Here is a 23,843-nt window from a genome sequence, read left to right on the forward strand (position 1 = left end):
ACATGTATTCCCTCCGCGACCCTAATAAGGATAAAGCGGTTCAGAAAATGAGATGAGATGAGATTTATTCCCTTTTGGCACTGGTGTTCCCTTTCACAGCTTGGAAAATTGTAAATGCAATTCATCCAGTGTGGGCAAGGATTGCCTTGAACTCTCATTAAATTGGCCTGTTAATGCACGTCCTTAAACCCTGCCAACATCATGCCCACTTGTTTAATTAGGATAATTTATTTAATCATGTATGTATTTATTACATTTGGTTCTCTGGTACTTTGATACCCTGGTTCCCTAGACAAATAAACATGGACACAAACAGCATAGTGGAGAATGTCAGGAAATCTAATTCTACTGCTTAACATCACAGGGTTCTTAGGGGGTGCTTGAGCCTTACCCAGGCAACTATAAGCACAAGGTGGGGGACACTTTGAATTGGTGGCCAGCAAAAAAAAACGGGCACGAGGAGACGGACAACTACTCACTGGACCGTCCCTAGAATAAACATAATACATCCAATAGATGAACAATGACCACAATCAGCAAGGCACTTGTAAGGTATACTTTTTTGTCTTTAATGAGCAAGTAGAGGCTTTAATTGCCAGCAGCAGTTTGTATAGGCGCAGCCTAAGCCCTTTAATTGAGCACTTTGTGGTTTATTTGAACTTGACCCAGAAACTACAATATTCTGTTATCTCTCGCAACCAGATCTTGATATTTTCTTCAAAATATGGAATGTATATTCTGCATTATTTAGTTTCTACCTATTCGCAGTATGCTTATACACAATAAATTGTATATTCTATTTTGTTCTTCATGTATTCATAAAAGCAAAAAGAGATGCAGCAGCATTAATTGTTAAAAATGAATTTAGCAAGAGTCTGTGTTTACTCGTTATTCATCATTGCTACACATTTGGCTCAGCCTACGTATGCCAGAATAGATCTATTTGTCTCTGTCGGAGATGGGACCCTTGACAGATGTGCCAATATGGCTAGCGTACTTCAGTGTTGGGGGGCAACTTAATTCTCCATGATGTATCATGCTGGCAGCAAGCAATGAACAGAATTGAGTTCCAAATCATCTTACTTCCCACTGCCTCTGGCAGTTTGTTTCCTTTCTCTCGATGAGGTAAATATATTAAGGATGGAAATAAATTAGGGGTTACTGAGCCTTGAGCTAAGGGTGTATCAGTGTGCTTTTATTGCAGTTGATTTCTTGTATTGTCACACTGGCATGCCCTCATACTTCATAGATACTACACACAAAGGCAGCACCCAAAAGCACACTGTGATGTTTCTGCTTTTTTCCATTTAGACTGATGATTGATGTGCTCGACACACAAGTTTGCTATGTAAACATAATTTAATTTCAGGAATCACATACTGCTGTTGTGCCTTGAGGACGCATATTAGGCCTTGTTTGTAGCTTAGGTTTTCTTAATGGATGTGGACAAGCTTTGCCTTTTGGAATTGCAATAAAGAGGAAGCGTTAGATTGCCAGTGCACAATCGCTTCTGTAATTTGGTTATGGTAATGAGCTGGAAAGGGCAGGTGAGGAGCTCAGCAAATTTTTAAACTCATAATCATAATAATTTAGTCTGCAACGAGTACTTATCAGCCCAAAGGTGTGGTGTTAACTACATGGGGCAGGCCTTTGACAGTTTCAACATTGATTAGAAGATGGCTCAGGCTTTGTTTGGATTCTAAAGTGGTGTTGAATAACGAAGTTGTATAAGTAAAGTGGTGAGCTGCGAGAGTTGCAAGGAGAAGTGATTTATTACATTTAGCACTACATCACTTCGAGAACTCACACATTCCCTGCTTAGGTTAGGTCGTTTTTCCTTTCCTACTATCTGGGGTTTACTGATTTACACTGCTAACAATTGATTTCTGTCCTGATTGTAAATTATTTAGACACCTGTTGTGTAAAACATTGGTACTATCCTTGGTGGTTCCTGATTACCTTGTTGAATGATTCGAATAATAACTTATGAGAGGTAATACTGAGCTCCAAAATGTGATTAAGTGTTGTTGATTAAATTATGTTTATTAAGGAAAGATGTTTTATGAAAGAGATAACCAAAATGTTGCTATATTACATAGATCAGGGGTGTTCATGTGACGTGAACACACAGACCAACGTTCAGTAGACGAAGAAGATGATAAGGAACGGCCAATCATTTATCAGGGATAGTGATAGAGCGGCCCCTACACGGAGCATAAAAGCGAAATGACTAAGACCGCCAATATGAGCGATTATAAGATGCAGGACAACACCAAGCCTACCCAATAAAGGATTCAAGTGAAATCTCCCTGTCATGTACGCGTCTTATGAATTCACGTGAGGCCCATTGACAGCAAACGCAATTGACTGAGCCTCGGCAGCCCTCCCAATCCCTCATTCCTGCAAGTACAGGTTCAAGACAACAGTCCACAGTAATTCACTCTCTAACATTTATCCTCATTCCCGTCATCGTTTTGAAGGAAATCCAACTTCCACTTTGCTCCTACGTGACATCCAGCCTTCTGACCCGCCCAGAGAGCTCTATTTTCGGATAAGAGCCACGGCGTCCACCGGGTACCCGCTCTTGAAGGAAAATTCAACTTCCACTCCGCTCCTCCGCGGCATCCAGCTGCTACCCGTCCAGAGAGCTTTATTTCTGGATAAGAGCGACGACATCCGCCCGGTGTTCACAATTAAAGGGAAATCCAACTTCCACTCCACTCCACTATGGCGTTCAACCGTTTTACCCACCCATAGAGCTCTATTCTCAGATAACATCGACAGCTTCTGCCTGGTGCCCGCAGTTAGAGGGAATCTTTCAAGTACCCAATAGACCCAAAACCCTCACAACTTTTTTTTTTTTTTTCTGTCATTGAAATTTAAGAATTCCAAGGGAATGTAAACTATAATGTCTTCAAGACAAGAACTACTAAAAGTGGTTGAAAAGAGAAGGCATTTTTCTTCCCAAATGGCACTTGAATCTTAATGCCGCTGGCATAATAGATTTTCGAAGAATTTATCATAATGATTTCACAAACTATTATTCAATTTAATTGCAAACTACATAAGTAGAAAAAAAACAACTTCAAGTTCTCTTACAAGGCATACACTCGTTATTCTTGGTTCTGTGCAATTACACGTCAGTTTTGTCCCTGGTAAACTTGAAATGTGACTATAGAGTTGAATCTGTGATTTAACCGTGTCCGTTTAGAGATGTTTAGCTGCATGTTTGGCGCCCATCTTTAGGCACAGTGGATGCACAAAAATAATGAGCCCGTTTGTCTTTGTAACATCACAACTCCTATCGTAAATTTTGAAATTGGGTCATATTGCCAACGCTGACCAGAACTCCTCCTTGGACTTAAACTATCTTAATTTAACTAGTGCAAACAAAGTCCTATTTTTTTTCATTACTTATTTTATTTATGTATTAAAAATTGGAAATTCAATCGCTTGAGGTTTCTTTCCTAATCATAAAATCAAAGCTACAACAAATTACCATTTTTTTAAATTCCTTTTTTGTTTGAAATAAAATGAAGGCTTTTGAGCATTGGTTTCAGGTATTATATAATTTATTGGTAGGCAGGGGACAGCTCTGTCTGACAAGGCAAACCGTCCACCTGCCGCCGCGAGGCAAGGCGGCACAACAGCAACTGTGTTGTGGAGCAGAATAAACTAGGACATGTTGCCCGTGATGGCACATGAAACACACATCCACGTTGCTTGTGTAACACCCAAATGGTTAAAGAAAGACAAAGTTCAGAAAAAAGTCTAAGGGCTCCCGAGGATATTGCATTATTCTGCCTGAGTGTTACGATATTTAAATAACAACCAACTGTTGCGTTTCATCTTACTGGCGCACAAATTGAGATGAGAAATTTTCTTTTTGAAGTTCACTTGACAAGGTTATGCATTTATGCTAAGCAGCTGAGTTAGTCTTTGGTTAATACACATTGGCCCACTGCCAGATATGCTAGGGGGAAATTGTTAACATCTTTCAGTTTTAGGGAAGCACTTCCTCGTCAGACTGCATGTATTTCCGTCGCTCTGCTTTCTGTACACAAGGTCCTCGAGATTATTTTTACAGACCAAGGGATGTTGTACTTATGCAGCGGCCAACACCCATGAGCAGGAAGCCACCGTTTCTATGAAAGTCCACGAGATGGAAGCAGATAGCACAGAGGGAAAACAATATTTTGGCAAGGGTTCATTCTGCTGGCCAATTAGACTCTGATGTATGTATGATTTAGCACTTCCTTTGCTTGCTTTTATGTATTTGGGCTACTGTTAGGAACACAATGACCCTTGATTAAAGATTGAGCTCAACCTTAGAGAAAGCCTTGGCGCCATTCTTATCAGATGCCTACTTCTCAGCACACAGCAAAGCAACTTGAAATAAATGGTCTTATAATAGTGGTGCTTAACCTTGTTGGAGCTACCGAAACCCACCAGTTTTATATGCACATTCACCAAACCGTACTTTTGTGTAAAAACATTTTTTTTCATGTGCACCCAGTGATGGTCAAGTGAAGTATGTTGTTTATAGACAAGATGAGTTGATGTCTTGACCCCCTTGCCAAAGGCTCCACCGAACCCCTATGGTTTGATCAAACCCAGGTTAAGAACCACTGTCTTATAACGATGTCTCAGACAGCAAAAAATACTTTTAATAATAATTTAGTTCCAAGTGACTCATGAAAGAACATGATGTGATTGGAAAGTTCATTTTCCAGTGTGTAGTGCATTGTTAATCCTTTTTTTTTTGGTGTGGGGTGAGGGTGGTGTTGTTTTAAGGCATGTATCAAGACAAATGGATTGTTTATCTTGCGCTCCACCCTCTTCTGGAGACATTAGCTGGAAGTGGAAGCCGGATTTTGGAATGGCAACTAAGTGCTGTTAGGTCATAAGTGTTAAAATTTTGTAATGGAATCAAGTTGAGGTTAAGTAACGCCTCAAAATTATCCTTATGTAACTTGTATTCAATTGTTTTCTTTCTGGTTAGTGCCTGAGAATATCACTTTTTGCTCACTTTAGTAGTTAGTTTCTCAATTTAAATCCTGCTTTCTTGCTGTTTCAATGTTTTCTGGGAGCAGTAGAAGACTAAATCTGTGTGTTGTGAAACTCATCTCATCCTATAGGAAGCAAAGATAAAGATGCTGTTTTAAAAGCGGCCTCATCTCCTTGTACTGGTGACATGTTTATTTGTCTCTTTCATGTTGACCTTCAAAAGCCTTCTATATCCTCATCACACTTCCTTTGTAGTCTTTGCATCATTCATCTATGGTGAAATTTCAATTCTTTGTTGTTGGGTGGCAGTGCCCTGACTTCCGCCATTTTTCATACCCTGTCTTCCGCTTGTGAGTTTCGTAGTTAATTTTTAGATATTTTATGAAGATTTGTGATTTGGATACTTAATATACAATAATGCGATGTATTGAAAGCCGTAAATGTTGAAACCGTGAAGTGGTGAAGGATGACTGCCTCTTAAGGTTTTGGTAAAAAGTTAGATTTAAAAATAAAACCAAACGCATGATAGTAAATTATAAATTACTCTATACTTCGAAATTACATCACTTGCCTTTGAAGCCTACTGAAACCCTCTGGGAGAGTTATGTAATTCCTGGCTTTAAAAATAATTTCTAAAAAGCTCTTTTGGAAGTTTATGGAATTATACAAATGCACTTGACTGACACACTTTTGCAATTTGTACGTAGTACATCATTTGACTGTTTGAATGACTCTAGCAGGGCGGCTGTCGTGGGTTGCTCATCCAACCGTACATTTATGTCTCAAAAGACAGTCTAGCGGTGTTGTCTCATTTTTGACACTGCTTTGATTTTATGACGGTGTGTCGTTTTGGCAGCATGACCCTATTTAGTCTCTGTTACAGTCACTTATCAAATGTGGCTGCCCCCATTTTGCCAGGGTGATTTTCTTCACTATGATTCTTGTTCAAAGCCGTCTCGAAACCGCAATAACTATATTCAGACATGTTTGCCAGTTGTAATTCATAACCAACTGCAGCCCCACCCCCAACACTGTTATACTGTTTTCAAAATGAACTCCAGTTTTATCCCGTCATCCCATGTCGACACTGTGCAAGCATCAGTTGCTTGTTAATAGGGAGGTACCGATGTTGAGCTTTTGACTTACGATCCAATCTGTATTTTTCCAGACCGATGCCCATAATTTTATTTTGTTTAAAAATGTATTACAGTTAACAGCTACTAAAACTAGATGCCTCATTCACAGCAAATGTTTTCCTTTTTAGTATGCATCCCTCGATTGTTGATTTTTGTAATCATTTGTGGTTGTTTGGGAGCTAGTCATACAGGGACTTCCATTGATTTACATCTAACGTAACTGGAGATGTTTATTGTGAAACCACATACTGGGAATCTTACTATGTCGAATATACTATTAACAAAGCTTTCGAATTGGAATATAGGCTATAGGCAAACGTGCTTCCAAGAAAAGTGGCTTGTGGTTGTTTTCTAAAATGACATATTGGCATAAGCCATTGAGTGAGTGAAGAAAAATAGGGTCGTTCTCATTGTTTGTCCAACAAAGACATTTGACACCTCTCTGTTGCAAAATGTGGCTCCACCATCTGGTGTTGGGTCAGCAGTTTGTACCTGACAGCAGGCGTCTTGTTCAACAATCTCTTGGAATGCCAAGAAGAAAAATGTGGCCTTATTAACAGAGCTGAACAATTCTACTGAATCTACAGCCTGAGATTTACTGCATTGAACAAGATAATGTAAACACATATAGCAATGACAAGTTAGTGTTGATTAGTTGCCCTAAATGCCAGGATGCACAACTTCCTATTTGACCCAAAAATGAGCAAAGAATGTACCTTCCTTTTTATTAAAGGTACTCATTCGTTCATTCATCCTCCTTACCGCACATCCTCGAAAGGGTTGCGGGTGTTGCTGGAGCCTAACCCAGATGTCTTTGGGCGAAAGGCAGAGGACACCCTAGTCTGTTTGCCAATCAGCCGTAGGGCACACAGAGAGACAAACGACCATCCGCATTGACAATCATACCACCGCCAGCGGGAATCCATCCCGACCGAGCCTGCCCACAATGAAATCAGGCGAGTGAACCTCTACACCATTAGGTACCCACTCAATACACATAATAAAGACTCCTCAAAATCTGGCGATCCAGGTGCAACAATATGTGATTCCTAGTTGTATGTTCAGTAAATCTTGCATGTTCATTGGTTTTGAGTTGGTGCCTAACGAACAATGTGGATTAGTTTGCTCTCTAATAGCAAAGACTCCCACAAAAACATTTTACTTTCGGATTCAAAACATTAAATCCCTTTTTTAAATCATAATCCTCTTAACAAAATAATGCCATGAAATGTTACCTGTGAGCGAACATCTGGGTAAATAGCTTGATGATAGTGGGAGTTTGCATATTTAATCAACATTGTTTTCATAGTGTTGAATCAAACAAACCACGTGCCATCTGATATCTGTGTTGATGGGTTTGGATGCTGGCCAAAATAAGATGTTAGAGAAAAATTGTTGCATGTTAAATTATATTTTATTAAATATTCCAACCGTGGCCTTGTATAGAGTTGAGACTACTAGGTTTATTTTAGCCATGCTGATGTATTGCAAAGATACAAATGAATCCAATATATCTCAGCCCTCCATTGTCTGATTGATGTGCTGATACCTCGAATAAAATGTGTTTTTGCTCTTTAATTGCCCCCCACACCACAGGTACAGTGTTTGTTGCGACCTATTTGTTCTCAATTATGTGCCACTTGGTCCTTTATGTTTGCCTCGCAACTATTTATGAATTCATTTGTATTTTGGCACTCCTGAGAAAAATAGAGAAAAATGAATTGTCCTTTTGTTCTTTTAGGCATATAAAATACGTTGTTAGTTCATAAAATGGGGCCTCTTTAAAGCAACTCGAGGCATTGTACGTCAGACAGTAAAAGAGAATTGTGACTTTTGATTTGCCTTTGTCTTGTATTCTTGAAACAGATGGAAGTTATTGCATAACTCAAACATTTTAGAAAGATAACTTTTACGTTCATCAACATTATATTCTGGCAACGCATTACTGTGAAGCTACCCCGTCTTGGTTCGATCTGCCCTAGTCCTTGGCCTAGAAACATGAAGCCCAACACGTAAAAGCAAATTCTCGGCTTCTACAAGAGAATCAATATTTTCTGTACAAAGAGTGTCTGCTCGATATTGAACTAAAAAAAAACAGTTAGATCAAAAATGGTTAAAAAGAAACTTTCTGCTTCTGAAGTACAACACAGTAAGTTTTCCTCAGAATGTGTATTTAAATAAACAATCACTTTATTTCCTATATAATCACCCTGTATAAATAGATTATGTTCTGTAATAAATTGAAATAAGTTATGCATTTTTATGGAATTTGCAGATATGCTTCTTTGGTAGATTTATGATTTTTTTTTATAAACCAATGAATAACAAGTGTACCGTAATCCTTGTCACTAATGCGATGGGGACATTTTTTTTCAGTCAGACTCAAAATCTTTCAGCTTTACATGACAATTCCACTCATTTAATCAGGACCTGTAAACCTTAGTATTTGGGTCTGTTAGACACACAAACAGACACGTTATTTTAATTACACAATGAAGAGAAAAAATATATTTATATATATTTCTTTCTTCTCTTCATTGTGTATTTAAAATATATGTTCTAAATGTTTATACATTTTTTTATTTAAAAATTCAAGGCCTGTATTAATTTCTACTTGTTATTTCAACGTATTTTAGTGCCTGGTTCTCGCATATTTACAAGGCATGTTTAAAATCAGATGGTTAAATATACCTTGTTCATGCAAAAGAAAATTGACTGGTATCATGTGGGTGTGTAACCTCGCCTGTTTTGCGCCATCTTCGGAAAGGCTCCAGCACCATAACGACCTTCGTAGGATTAAGCGTTACAGATGATGATTTAATGAATATTCTGATTCTCAAACTTTAATCATAGTTATTCGAAAATAGTGGGCTTGTTCCTGTTATGCGTGAGAACAATAATCATTGAGATGGGTGGGATTGTTGTGTTTGATAATTCCCAAATAATCCTGGATAATGCTGTTGTTTCTGAAGACTGAAGGACAAGGCCTATGGCTCTAAAGTGTTTATACTTAGCAAGAAGTAAATCTATTCTGGATTAAGAGGGATTCTTGTGTCTTTTTTCATTTGAGAGTTGCTAAATTTCCCTATATCTGGTGCGAATGGGATCCTGAATATTGTGTTAACCCAGAAAAAGTTCCAATCCATGCAAGCTTTCTTGTTCCCCTGATCCTTCATCTTTTGTTGTTGCATTGGCCCATTGTAGCCGAGAAGAGATCAAGGGGACCACTGTCGGTTATGGATTATTTTTTTGCAAAAGTGGCACTGTAGGGGATAGAGGATTAAAAGAGCAGACAGTGGATGGGGATTCTACAGGAACTTAGTTTGCTTAGTTTGCTTACTGACTTGTTTAAATGGAACCATTTCTCTTAATTTACCAGGACTGTCATTTGGTTCAATTCTGTATTCTATGTTTGCTTCAAGTTGTTGTGTAGGAAAGAATTTTTAATCATTGATTACAGTCTTACCTGTACATACGAATGATTCTATATATGACATTTTCAGGTTAAGAAATGCTTTGATATGCAAATTACTGGTCCAAGATAAGAAAGGCTGTCAAATTCATGAAGGATCACCCAATGGTGCAGTGGTTCTTTCGTCTGACTTTGGTGCGGGCAGCGTGGGTTCCATTCCCACTTGCTGGTAGTGTGATTGCAATTGGTTGTCTGTCCTAATCTGTGGAGACAAGTGTTTTTAAAATGAATGGATGATTTACATCCTAGCACTGTAGTTAGCAGGCTTATTGATGTGCTGTTTCAAATGCTTTGTCATCGAACTTCTAAAATAAAAACAGATTGTGGTTGATACATGTATAACAGCTGTTTTTAAAACTTCTTGTTGTACGTGTTTCCATAGGAAGCCATGGACCACGAGGCTGGTCGACATTATACCCAGAATGTGCTGCAAAAAAACAATCACCCATCAATATTGTAGAGGAACAAGCTCTGATTTCGGACGAGTATCAGGAGTTGGAACTTGACAAATTCAGCAAGGAGTCCTCCAACCAGACCACCATGAAAAACACCGGAAAAACAGGTCAGTACTTTTTCAAATGTACAGTTCAGTAATTAAATGTATATGTTTATACTGTAAATACATCACACATCAACCCTGTTAAAGAATGCTCAAAAATGTTTGTAGCCTTATGCTGGTGAGCAGGGTACTGTGAAACAGGTCACTATTATTTTTTATTAGTTTTGGCTCTACTGAACATTCTAGAAACGTTCAGATGGTCACAAGCTCGAACAAAAAGTCCCAACAGTTTATAAACAACGTTGAACGTCGATGCCTCCGGTAGCACTGCATTAATGTGCAAGGATGTTGCCATATGGGCTCAGTAACACTTTGGAAAAGCATTGCTTATTAAAATACAGTGCAGTATTAATCAGTACATCCCCAAATGCAAGTTACAAATTAATAGTACGGAGTGAAAACCCTAATAACTAATGCATTTTACTAATACGAGATGGATTGACACAAAAAGAAAGTGCGATGTGGACTGATGAGTCTACAATTGACCTGTTACATGGCACAAGATCACATTTCAAGAAAGAAATATTCTAATAGATTGTAAAATCCAAACGTCTACCCTATGAACCTATGCTTCAAACCCAAAATGTAAAATATTTACTGTTTCCATGAAGTGAGAAACAATCAACACTGATACTAATCCTTTGTTATATTTGTAAATCCTTCTTATGAACAGAAGTCCAACCTCGCTCGTTGTCATTTTACAGGCTCGATACATCATGTACAAACAGATTTTGAAGATTGCCACCCCACCCCCCACCCCTCCCAAACTCAGACACTATCTCCTGCTAAATCCATAGACCAGAGGTGTGAAAACCCTGACCTGAATTGATATCTTGCGCTTTTGGCAGTGCCTCAAAGATAGTACTGTCATCTTTGCATTTGATTATGATTAGAGTTGTTAGCCTCCATGACAACCGAGGCCACTGGGACAGCAAAGCTTTGGGCTGCTTATTTACACAGATGGAAATAACACCGCTTTTTAACACTTGGCTTGACGAGAGGATTTCAAACTGCTTTGCACTGTGCAAATTCTGGATGCCTCCCAACCTGAGGTCCTATGACAATGTTTAAGTGTCCTTGAGTGAGATACTGAACCCCCACAAGGTTGCATCATTGGTAGCTAAATGAGGAGACAGTGTTAACACACTTTGTGGGCCTGAAAGATGGAAAAGCACTATAAAATTGAAAGGCCATTTACTAATTTTACCATAGAGACCAACTGGGGAGAAGGGAATAGTTCCTACTTGAGCTTTTGCCTCAGATGTTTTAATCCGCAAATCAAAATTTTACTTTAAATGTAGAAGTATTTGGCATTCTAAGAGAGTGAATTTTTTAAATGTATTTTCAGTCAAAGAGGCACATGTGCCACATTTCCCTGTCACTTCATCTGCATGGAAGATACTCTTAATTTGACAGTTCAGAGTCTATTATTACACATTGTGCCACTCAACACAAGTGTACTCATCATTAAAAAGACAAAAAGACACATACAGGGTTTAAGACATTTTATATAATTTCAAAAGTCAATACTGTAATCTAGAAGTCTGAAAAGTTCCCTTGTGTCAGCTTTGAGATCAAACTGATTGGCCGCCAGGCACAGTGCTCCTCAACAAAAACATTTATGAGTCAAATTTCAAACAACTTTGCACCAAATTCACGGTGGATCGGGTGGCCCCAGAGACATTTGCATTGATCAAGGATTTATTTTCACACACACTCCCCTTCTTTCGCAGGCTGTGATTCAAGGTCTTTTTGGCTTAGCTTCTAATTCCCACTCTGCTGTTGGAGGGTTCAAACACACCCGGTAGCGCATTTCTAATGAAACTCCCAGGGCCAGCTAGTTCTGCCGCTCCTTGACTTTCCTCGTGTTGAGCACTGGATTACAGTGCTTCGACAGCAGCAGTAGAAGGGATTTATCAACTCCGTCAATATTTTTCCTATGCATCTTGTCAAATAACTTGCACTAGTAAGTTTGCATGATTGGTGACCTACTCCCATTACTGTCTGACCCTTATACTTTTGATTCTTCGAAAATCATCCACATCTAAAACCCCTTTCTCTGTGAGCTGTGCCATCAACTTAAGCAGCACTGGCATGTTAATGCTGCTGGCAGATTTCTTTGGAGCCTTACGACAGGGGCTCTGCTCATCCCTCAATCTCCTGATGCTCTTCTTTGCTCTTCACTCCTATTTTCCCTGAATGTCACCGTTTTTCAAATGTCTCCCTGCTTTCCATCACAGGGTGATCCGATTCATTTATCAAGATTTCACCTAGTCACTGTGCACAGCATGTTCTTCCTGTCTTCTGTATTGACTTGGGGTCTGTGTGTGCCTTTGTGATATGATTACAAGTGGGCCGAGAAGCTGTCTAAATCCCCCTGTAACAGGGGATCAGCCGACACAACACAAGGCCTAATCTGGCTAATGATATCAACTGCAGACAAGCTAAAGGCTTCTATATACAGAAATGCTTTTATTGCCGCTTTAATGAAACTGCAACGTTTTTTTTATTTTTTTTATCCTTTAATTGTATTTTATCTCCCAAAGTAAGACCAAATCTTTCAGTTGTCGACGGCATCAAGTCAAGACATATTGAATATAACTATTGATTTTTTTTTTCCGTAACCCTTTCAATTTTCTGTTTATAGTTGCGGTTCTCCTAAAAGATGACTACTTTGTGCGAGGTGCTGGACTGCCGGGCCGCTTTAAGGCTGAGAAGATCGAGTTTCATTGGGGCCAGAGTAATGCATCAGCAGGTTCAGAGCACAGCATCAATGGCAGACGGTTTCCCGTCGAGGTAAAGTGTCCGGTCAACATATTACCACCAAAAATATACACTTAAGTAACTTTTTGAACCATCCTTTATCTTTACCTAAGTGTTTTCCATAAATGCTTAAAGATGCTAAAAAGTGCTAACGTACACATTTTAAACCGGAAACTTGTGCAATAGCTTGTACCAAGACAATAATTTAAATAATCTTGAGCCAAGCTTAGCTAATAGTTTAAACTACTTGTATATGTATTGGTAAGTATAACACATTTTTGTGGGATTTGGAAATTATTTTAGTATTGGATTCAGACGAAGAAAATAGAACAATAAGAATAAATGGATATGACCGTCATAAAATCAGTTCAACTGTCATTGGTCTTTACATGTCTAATTACGCCTACTGAATCGGCTACTGTTGTCGTCCTTTTGCATTAATTTTCTGGCAATTGGCATTTAACCCTGGTTTTTACATGGCATGTCTTTAGTCTGCAGATGCATCCCTCGAGTCCATGTGTGTTTCTTTCTTTGCCGTCTCTGCACAGAAAGCTTTTGATCCTGAATGCCTCTATAATTAGATGAATTTTTGCCTTGCCATTTTGCATTCAACGCGTTGAGATTGTATACAGTGCAGCTCTTGATCAAGTAGAAGTGCAGCTGTTAGGAAAGAAACATTATCATAAATTATATACTTCATCTCAAATATAGATTTTCTCTGTGTGTATATGTGTATTTCGGTCTATGTATGTATAAATATATATTTTTTCATACACACACACATATGCATACATATAGTTACATACAGTTACAAATATCAATGTTACCAATATGACATATATTTCCTGTTGAGAATTTGAAGCACTACCTTGGCCAGTTTGAAGCATTGTGGGATCTTTGCGTGGGTTAGAAGTGAGAGAATCAAGCTGTGTTTAAGACAAAAACATTTACCAACACTCTGGTAGCAAGTGTTACAAAGAATCTTAAGACCTTACCTCCCACACACTTATTACTTATTGTCTTCTCTTCTGCCTCAATACCTTGCTATCATGGGAAATGATACCAAACATGGTTAGCTTTTTATCAATTTCTACTTAATTTGGAATATGAAATGGGCCATTGCGCGTTGAGAGAAACATTGGGGCAAGAAGAAGGGGAAGTGGCCAAATTCAGACCCAAAATATATCTCATGTAGACAATACAAACTCTACCACAGAGCAAAACAGAGAACTGGAGGTAAATAATTGAGCTCAAATATTTTTTGTCAGGTGTGCACCTGTTATCCCTGGTCCCTTGTTGAAAATGCCTGTAAAAATACTGTTAAAATGTGTTAAATGCACTAATGGAAGCAAACATGCCAAAAATATTTGAGTTTGCTTCAACCACCTGCTTCTGCAGTTCCCCTAAAATTTATTTTTACTTTACAAACCTGTTATGAAAGTATTTTCGGTATAAATGCCTTTGTTATTTTTTTTACAAGAGCAGGTCACAATAGTTTATCTCTGTGGCTAAATGAAAGCCTATGGGACACCATTTAATTATTAACGTGACATGTAAAAAATGGCTACTGCTCTCTCTTGCAGTGTTCCCAGACAATAATTAAATTCACTTAAAGCTGTAGTTAAAGCAAATTATATAAATCATCTGAATTAGGTTATTCTTTTACCATTTGTCTCCCCCTCCCAGTATGTCTTTTACCAAATGTTTATACTTTCTGTGCCTACTCAACTGTTTTGCACACTTTCAAAGTGGTCTTTTTGCAGCAGACAAACTCTCAAAGTTTTCTATTAAACCCAGGAATTAAATCAACAATTAGGACCATTTATTAGGACCAATTAACTGGATTCAGTACCATGAAAGGCTTTAGAAATTAAAGAGTCTAGACCGTAATGATGGATAGGTCTAATTACTACCTCTAGAATAATTTACTGATTTTGATCATCACCACGTGTCATTGTGTCTGGTTGGAAATGGAAGCAATCAAATTCTTTTTGAGAGCAAATGAAGGCATGACAGGCATTCTCTACTCTTTTTATCATAGTTTTTGCATTTTAGCCACATATTTTAAACTTTGTTGTGGAACAACAAACAGTGTTGCGGGTGATTCAAGGTAATTGGGAGCACTGATGAGAAGCGTTTTATTCTCTTAGATCTCACAGCAGAAAAAGAGCAAATTCCTACAGTTCTGTCCGTCTCTGTAAGCACAGTAGTCCTGAGAAACAGGACTTGGAATTTCTAAAGCATATTAGAGTAGTGGCAGAACACAAAAAGAAATGGCACACATTATAGGAGATTTATGAGGGTGATAAATACGCCCTCCTTTATACCTCTCAAAAAAGCCTTTCATCAGCTTCCCAGCAGTGTGTAGTGTGAATTTATGGCAGGACAGTTAGTTCTCCTTGTCCACTCCTTAAGCGATACATGTTCTTTCCCCCATCCCAGATGCAGATCTACCTTTACAATTCGGATGACTTTGACAGCCTCAGCGCGGCCATCAAGGAGAGACGCATCATTGCCGCCATGTCAGTTTTCTTTGAGGTAATGCAACACGAACGACCATCACAAACACAGCAAAGACGCACACACATATATACACACGTGTATATACACATACATATAGACATATGTTTACTGATGCAAAATTAATCAATACCGATGCTATCAATTAAAAAAATGCTGCACCGAGTTCCAACGAGAGTATCATCCCACCAGTTTGTTGCTGACTTCCTAAAATGCTACAAATTGTTCCCTTAAGGTCTAAGCACACCAGCTCTTGATATATAACAGTGTTCCTAATTTCTACTTACTGCAAAAATACCCGTGAGATATATGTATCCTGGAAAAACATTCACCTGACAACTTCAGGGTCTACAACAGTGTAATGCACTAATTTCTATTAGGTGTGGGTATTTGTACAATTGATGGTAAGTGATCAATGTGCACTAACATTCCGCCTAACGGCACACACTCAAGGGTCAGTGATTAAGGTGGAGGAGATGATGGGGAGGGGGGCTGGAATGGGAACACAGGTGTTTTTAATGTAGGTCTACTATCAGACAATGATGGACTATGTATGTGGGAGAACCTAAATGCCCATGTTGCGCTGTGACACCTCTATTGCTTACTGCAATTAGCACCCTTATACACAATCCGCTGAGTAGCATTTTACACAGTAAGGGGTTTTAGTACATGTCCAAACACATACATACACATCAGCTTAGATTTACCATCTCTAATCACTAATAGGAGTAATCTTTAGATCCCAAAAGGCCTAATAATGGCCTCTATGGCGTGTGAATTATCCTCATTCAGCATTCACATCCATGTATTTACTCTCCTCAGACTCATTTGAATTAATATATAGCATGGAAAGCTCGGTCTTTGCGTCCCAATATTTTCAATCATCAACCTATCTAGGACACGTATATAATGGGGCATCAGAGAAATTGTGACCAGACTTTGTGACCATGAAAAGAGGGCTTCGCTTATTTAAATAGCGGTGTTGAATTGAAATATTTAATGTGAAATCCTAGTTGGACTTTCTCTTTATTTGTCCAAAAGTTAAAGAAACATATTTTTACATAGAAAGTATCGGGTGAAGGACTTTATAAGAGTTTATAATATGTATCATATTAACCAATCAATTATTAGATATTGCAGGTGCAAAAAAAAAACTTCCACGTGAGCAAGAACTATATAATTCATGAGCGATGGTCCTCATGAGAGTCCCAAGTAAGTGGAAGCCTTTGCCAGCTGACCCCCAGGGTACATCTTGGACAAGTTGCCTGCCAATTTCAGGGAACATGTAGACAAAATAACCACTTATGTACAATGTAAGTCGTACATGATTGCACAGCTATTGACAATTTGTAGCTTTCAATCAACAGAACAGTTTCGGGAATGTGGTAGTTGGCTTGCATATAGATTTAAGATAGAGAGATATGGGGGTATTAAGATATCAATCACTCTTAATATATAGATATATAATATAAATCGTTTTTACACATTTCTCTAAATCTTCAAAGCTAAACTAACCAATTTCTCTTTTAGGTGATCAATTTAACTGTATTAATGAGTTAACAAATGTTGCTGTGCCCTTATCGACTGTTATTGTTTTACTGCTGTCAGCGTTTGTAATATTTTGCTTCTGACTCTTTCTTGCAGCTCGGGCAAAGAGATAATCCTGCTGTAGAGCCCATTATCCAGGGTTTGAAAGGAGTGGTACATCACGGTAAGCGATTAAGTTTATCATGAAAAATGCAACATCTTCAAATTTAGAGAAACAAAAGATGCTAGCCTTATTTTCAGCTACTCGGGCCTTTGCACTGATATAGTCCTAAATTAGACCTGGAAGACAAGATCTGAACAACGACTGGCATCAAAATGAGGAAAAAAATAATGCTGGTCTTTTAGAGTGTCACATGAATAGGTGGATTTTTTTTTAGCACATATGGTCTTAAAATAATGATGACTCAGCCCTCATGTGTGTTTATATTTTCATAAATCGAGCCTCCTGGAAGAGTTCATATTTTGCCTTGTGTTGCCTTGAATAGTACTTTAAGGTATGAGTAAGCCTGAAATATTGCTTTTGTTAGCTTTACTGTATGAATTGAGCAGACCCGAATCATCTCTGTTTGCATTGCCTGTTATTCACTGCTGCAGGTTTATTTCAACTGGCAACTCTTTTACAACACAAATTGTCTTTGTCAGTACAGTTGTGTGCCAACAGTGTGGTGTTTACATAGATTAAAATGTACATCAGTGATGGCGGTTAGATGCACAAAACATATTTAATTTCCAAATTTCCTTTTTTAAGACATTAATAACTCATCATCTTATAATTTTGTGTATTTCCTCACATTTCATACAAAACTAGGACACTTTGACCAAATTTTAAAGTTGGTAGTAGTATAAGGATCGTAGAACGAATAAGATAATTTAATTACATCTCTAAGTAAGTAGAGGTACGACTGTACTTATAGTATAGTTTCAGAGCATAGGACATACCTACTGAGAAGGCCCCTGATATATTGGATTGATGGGAGATAAATGGATGTCCTCGTGTGTCACAAAACAATTCCTATTTGTTTGGTTTGCCTATCCTGGTTCTGATCAGATAGAGCCGATCTAGAAATCAGTCAAATCTCGCCTAATCCTCGTGTCCACAGTTGTTCTCTGGTGTAGAACAGGCTAGCACCCACCCTCAGATCAGTGCCAGAGCATACAATTTTACCTGACTGAGCTCCCTCTGCTCATCTCCCTCAGCCATCTGAGCACACAGCTTTCCGGTGCTTTCAAATGAGGGCAAGTGAGATAAAATCAGCTAAACCTAGGCATACATTTCACTCTAGACAGGCATGGTCTTAAAGATAAGGTGTTTTGACTGGTAAACAACTTTTTGCTCTTCTTGTGTTGTCCTCAGAAAAGGAGACCAACCTTAGGTCATTCATCCTAAGGGACTTGCTGCCATCGTCAGTGGATAGCTATTACCGATACACCGGCTCTTTGACCATGCCGCCCTGCAGCAAGGTGGTGGAGTGGATCATCTTTTCCAGGCCTGTTTATCTATCCCACTCACAGGTTTGTTTAGTGCGAACACTTCCATGCCCAGACTGAATATTCTCTACGCACGGTCAGATTCCATTTGCACACTTCCAATGGATGCTGTTGACCGCACAACGCTGCACGTGAACTTATCTTTCGGTATCTTTCTCTCTTCTGGACGTCATTCCAACCATGTACAAACGTGTGTGTGTGTGTATGCATACGTTGTATTTTTGTTTAATCGTTATCGATCAGACTTTTTATTTAAACCATTCATTTCTGGACACTATAAATTATCCCTAGGTATGAGTGTGAGGGTGAAGGGATTACCATAAGCATTGTTTTACCACCTGAAGCCGTTCGTTATTTTAGTTTAGTGTGTGGGTTAATTTATTCCAAATCATGTCCTTGCACTTTTTACTGATCCTCTGGTGGGCAATTTGCGCGACCGTAATACCTATATTAGCTGGCCTAACATCCTCTAGAATCCCTTGTTCAATAGACATTTTTTTCTTCAACAGCAAAGTTATTGATTAAGGCAACATAGTTTGTGGCACAACATGGACTCTTTTATGTTTCTGTATTCTATGAAGTATGTACTGTGTACATCAATTCTACACCGTCTTTGTGGTGTAGTCATTATTGCACGTGCGAACAGATCATTTTTGGCAATCAATGGTCAAAAATTTACTGCAATGAGAAGTTACAACTCCATAGGTGGTCATAATCATTAAGGAATGTGATTGCTGGTGTCAAGTGGTGACTGTTTCTAGTACTAATTTTGCTCAATTTCCTAGAATAGTCAACTAATTAAAAGCGACCACAAGGATGTGGTATACTGTCCATAATCCTCAGTTAACTGATATAAAAATGCTCTTATTTTTCCCCTATTTCAGCTGGAGGCTTTCTACTCCATATTCACAACAGAGCAACAGGACCATGTCAAGTCTGTGGAATATCTGAGAAACAACTTCCGTCCCCTGCAGGACCTTGATAACAGGAAAGTGTTCAAGTCTGCAGTGATGGATGCCTGGCAGAAAGACTTGACTGACATTCACGGGAGCAGTCACAGCACTGAGGCATCAAGAGGTGAGCTCAGATCTATCACCCATCACTACAATATACTAAATATTAGGAATGGCATTTATTTCACATTAAACCATTTGATCCACTAAAGAAACATAATCATTTTTTAAAATGTATCTATATTATTTTGCAATCATTCACTGTCATTGACAGATTCATAACAATTATGTTTACACGCAACCAATAACCCTTCCATAATTGGGTTAATGGTCGTAACAAATTATCCACGGCCTTGTAAACATATCCAAATCCCGAAGATGCTTGTATTACACAATTCAGTTTACTTTATTAGATGCCCTGTTTTGTTACGGAGCACGTCGCAGATTTATTTCTTGAACGAAGCTATTCGCATCATGATTTTTTTTTGTGTGCATAATTCGGTTACAGTGTGACAGACTTCATATATTTTTGTGTGTGTGTGTGTTGATATACTAAAGAAATGAACAAGTCCAAATGATCTATTTCATCCATATTTGTATGGAGTTACCCCGGTGGCTGAATGGTTAGCATGCTGCCATCACGATTCTGGAGTCCAGGGTTTGATCCCAGGTCTATCCTCTCTCTCTTATCTCCCTTAGCTTTTGTGGGTTTTCTCCGGGTACTCCGGTTTGCATAAAACGAATGATGCTAATTCAAAGCCAAATTCTATTCTACTTATGGAAAATGCAAGTTACTAAACAAGTTTTGCGACCTATTACCATAATATATTGTTAATTTCTGATCAGATCTGCCTTCAGGGATTGCACTGTCTCTTTAAAAATTATTGAAGGTTTACCGGTTGCTACTGTGGTGAAGGTTTTCACTTCTATCTATATACGGCATCTATACCTGAAGCCCACTTTCTTCTAATTGGCCATCACTTGAAAGCCTTCAAGAGGAGGCTTTTCGTTGTCACGTGGGCTTGCACTCCCTGGAGCAATCTTGGTTATCAGACAATATAGATTTTCTTTTCTTTATTGTCACCTGTTTTTTTTCAGTCTTTTTTTTTGAAGACCCTATGTACAACTGGCAGTTTTAAACCATTTATTACATGTAACTGAAAATAAGAAGCGCCTTGAATAAGGGACCGATGAAGATTAATGGGAAAGACTGTAAAGCAGGGTTGTTGGAGAAAATTGATTGGTAATGCTCATGATAAAGTTGGAGCTCTCTAACGAGGCCGATCAGCCATCATTGTTAATATGTGGCACAGCTAAAATAGAGGCATACAAATTAAGTTGTGAAATTGCTTTTGTGGCGTTAGGTCAGTGTGCAGAATGAATGTGGCACAGCATCTACTCATTTCCATTCCAAAACCTCGTACTCCACCCTAACCCCCCCCAACGCTTTCTTTTCAGCAGCGATGTTTATCATTTTCTCCTTAGCTTTCTTAGTTTTTGCTCTTTGTTTTGGCTTCACTGCTTATTGTGAGTCTACAATGTGAATGCTTTATCATCAGCAGTGACAGCTGTCAAGGTTGTGTGTGCGTGCGTGTGAAAAATGTTTGATAGCAAATGTTGAGAGGTGGGGCTACATGGTCTAATCACTACACCCTTTGAACCCAAGAACAATGTTAAAATGCTCTTTTGTGAAAATGCCATTTAGTTTTTAGCTTTGTCAGAGCTATATTTAGGACCCGATAACGTCATGACCATTAGTAATTCTAAAATGATGAACTAGATTGAAAGTGGTTGCATTGTAATGAATAATGAATGTCGCCACGTATGGTTGTGGACTTTTAAGTCTGATGATGTCATCTTTTTTTCATTAATCACTAAGTTTCTGACACTTAACTTTTGACAGGTTCAAAATACAATTCACACACTGTCGCACTTCATCAACACCTTCAGAATTTTCCCTTGTGTCTTCTATTTTCTTTCCTCTCAAGTCTCCCCCCGACTGAGACTGAGCATTATGTCTTTTGTCATGGCAGCATAATTTGCACTGATCCCTATACTGTATAAATGATTATGACAATTCAAATTAGTACGAAATCCTGTGTGCACAAGATTAGTTGACATTGTTTCCTGGCTGCTGTTGCCCTATTGTACTTGAGGAAAAATGACCAGTTTGTCTTGAGTATCCTCGGTGCAGCCTATGCTGCCACCCTCAGGTTGTTATGCATGCTCTTCCACTATACCTCCCCCCTACCTGTTTCCTGCAAGGGATTGTTAATGGCAACAATGGAACTCAATGCACATAAACAAGAGACTTAGTCATTATTTGGACACCTATGTAATAATTCTTGCCAAACCATTTATCACCCATTCTGATTTTTCTTCGATGTTGGACACTTTCTTTTTCAAACAGTGTGCAGCAGTGCCCCAGTAGGCATGAAGATCCAACCGTTGAATCAAACGGCTCTGATGGTGAGCTGGGAACGCCCCTTGACTGTGTTCCATCCACCCATCACCACCTACAAAGTATCCTACAGCTGGGTAAAGCGTGATGTTGCTGATGAAGAGACCTTCACCAAGACGGGGGATCAAAGCATGGTAGGTTCCCTTAGATAATGCACAACTGACATCTACACAAGAGAATGAGTCATCTCAATGATTTTTGCAATATGGATTTTACAAACAGGATCAGTCACCATGATTGTGGGGGTGACAGGTTATAGAGAACTATGCATGTAGGTGGTGGTTGATATCAAAGCCCTGACCGACATCCCCCCCATAGCTCCCGACCTGTCATTCACTTTTGGGTGAAGAGACACATGGGCCTGTCACATTCATTGCCAGATTGATCCATAATGCATGTGTGTGCACCTGGGGTCTCTCTTTTAGGAGGATCCATTACATTTCCATCAGTAGCGTTTAACATTTAGACTGGTACATGAACAAATGATAAAACACCTGGCCACTGGAACTTAAACAATGGAAAAGACTAAAGCATTCCCCTATGTTAGCTTCTACTTTTATGGAATTACTTACAACAAGGTGTTTGAGATTTTTAGATTGTTTTTTTGCTTTGGTTTGGATTTTTCCATCCAAAGTGTTACACCACAAAAGGGTTTTACTCACTATGCATCAAATTTAATTGTACATATTCTGGGTTTTAATCAACATATTTCAAAGCAATATAATATTGATTGTTTGGACTATTGAACCTATATAACTTTCCCGACATTACAAAAACCTGACACAATTTTATTTAATTATAGATCAGAAGACAATCAGTTAGAAAGTCAAATTATTTTATTATTTTGGGGAACTTTAATGCTTAAATATTTCAGATAGATTTTTGACAAAAGATTTGACAGGATCCATTTATAAAAGCAAGAGTCTCAACTGTGCTGATACAGGAAGATCCTCAATGCATCCAAAACTTCAATTCCATCTTGAAAATTCAGTACCTCATTGCAAACACATTTTAAACATGAGTTTAATCAGTGTTTTCCCAGTCACTGTAATACTTTTAGGTTTTTTCTTTTGTCTTCCCGTATTCAATGTCTCTGCAGAAATCTCTCCTGCAGGGCTTATACCTACAGGCATGTTCTTCCACACACTAAATATTCTACTCAGCTCATGCTGTCTTTGGTTTGCAGGGATCCAATAGCTATCTGCCCCTCTTCTTAAAGCCTGCAGGAGCTCCAAACATACCCACCCACTCCTTTCCACTCCCCCACCCGCAGCTTGCTTGCAGGATACACCACTGTTTCAACAATTTTTCTTTTTACCTGCCCACTGGTTTCAAATCCTGCTATGTGCTCTCTGGTGCCGATTGCCTTATCCCAGTTATACACTCCAAAGTGCAGTTAGAGACAAAACAAGAAACTTCAAGTACACGCACAGTTTCAATGGGAGTGGGAAACAGTTTGTTCCCAGTTGTTTGTGAGGAATGATCCATATTCAAAGTCTGCTTTATTTTTGGTGCACAAAAAGAATTACTGCAACTACAAAACCATTTAATTTGGGTTATATCATAACTTACATGAAATCTATCTCATTAAGTTTTGTGTTGAGAAAGCACAAGGGATGCCAGTTCCCCTGAAACCTGAACTCGGGTGAATTCAAAACCGAGTGTGATGAATACTTAGATAAACTGGAGCTGTCCTCATTTTGAGAAGCACAGCTACTTGATATGAGGATTTTTTTTCTTAAAAGTTAAAGTGAACTTTCTCTGTATCTTTGCCTGCTGAACAACCTCAGAGTTGTTTGTCTACTGTGTTTTTAAAAAGATTCCAGTAGATTGTCCCTTTTGCTTTCACTCGCTTTAATTAATTTCATGTGATTGTGCATTTATAGGACAGGCACTTAATTTGGCTGTCAGCGTTGCCGCACGCCACTGAAACATA

General features: G+C 38.6%; 1 protein-coding gene across 1 annotated transcript in view; it reads left to right on the plus strand.

Moving 5' to 3' along the window:
• Positions 1-23,843, plus strand: part of ca16b (carbonic anhydrase XVI b) — a 55,211-nt gene that overhangs the window by 17,051 nt on the left and 14,317 nt on the right. The window contains exons 3-9 of the mRNA XM_077726443.1: positions 9,998-10,177; positions 12,822-12,970; positions 15,380-15,475; positions 17,102-17,168; positions 18,360-18,517; positions 19,378-19,570; positions 21,857-22,041. Of these exons, the coding sequence (XP_077582569.1) occupies positions 9,998-10,177; positions 12,822-12,970; positions 15,380-15,475; positions 17,102-17,168; positions 18,360-18,517; positions 19,378-19,570; positions 21,857-22,041 (1,028 nt within the window). The remainder of the gene's footprint in view (positions 1-9,997; positions 10,178-12,821; positions 12,971-15,379; positions 15,476-17,101; positions 17,169-18,359; positions 18,518-19,377; positions 19,571-21,856; positions 22,042-23,843) is intronic.

The sequence above is a fragment of the Stigmatopora nigra genome, chromosome 10, assembly GCF_051989575.1.
Source record: "Stigmatopora nigra isolate UIUO_SnigA chromosome 10, RoL_Snig_1.1, whole genome shotgun sequence".
NCBI classification, from domain to species: domain Eukaryota; kingdom Metazoa; phylum Chordata; class Actinopteri; order Syngnathiformes; family Syngnathidae; genus Stigmatopora; species Stigmatopora nigra.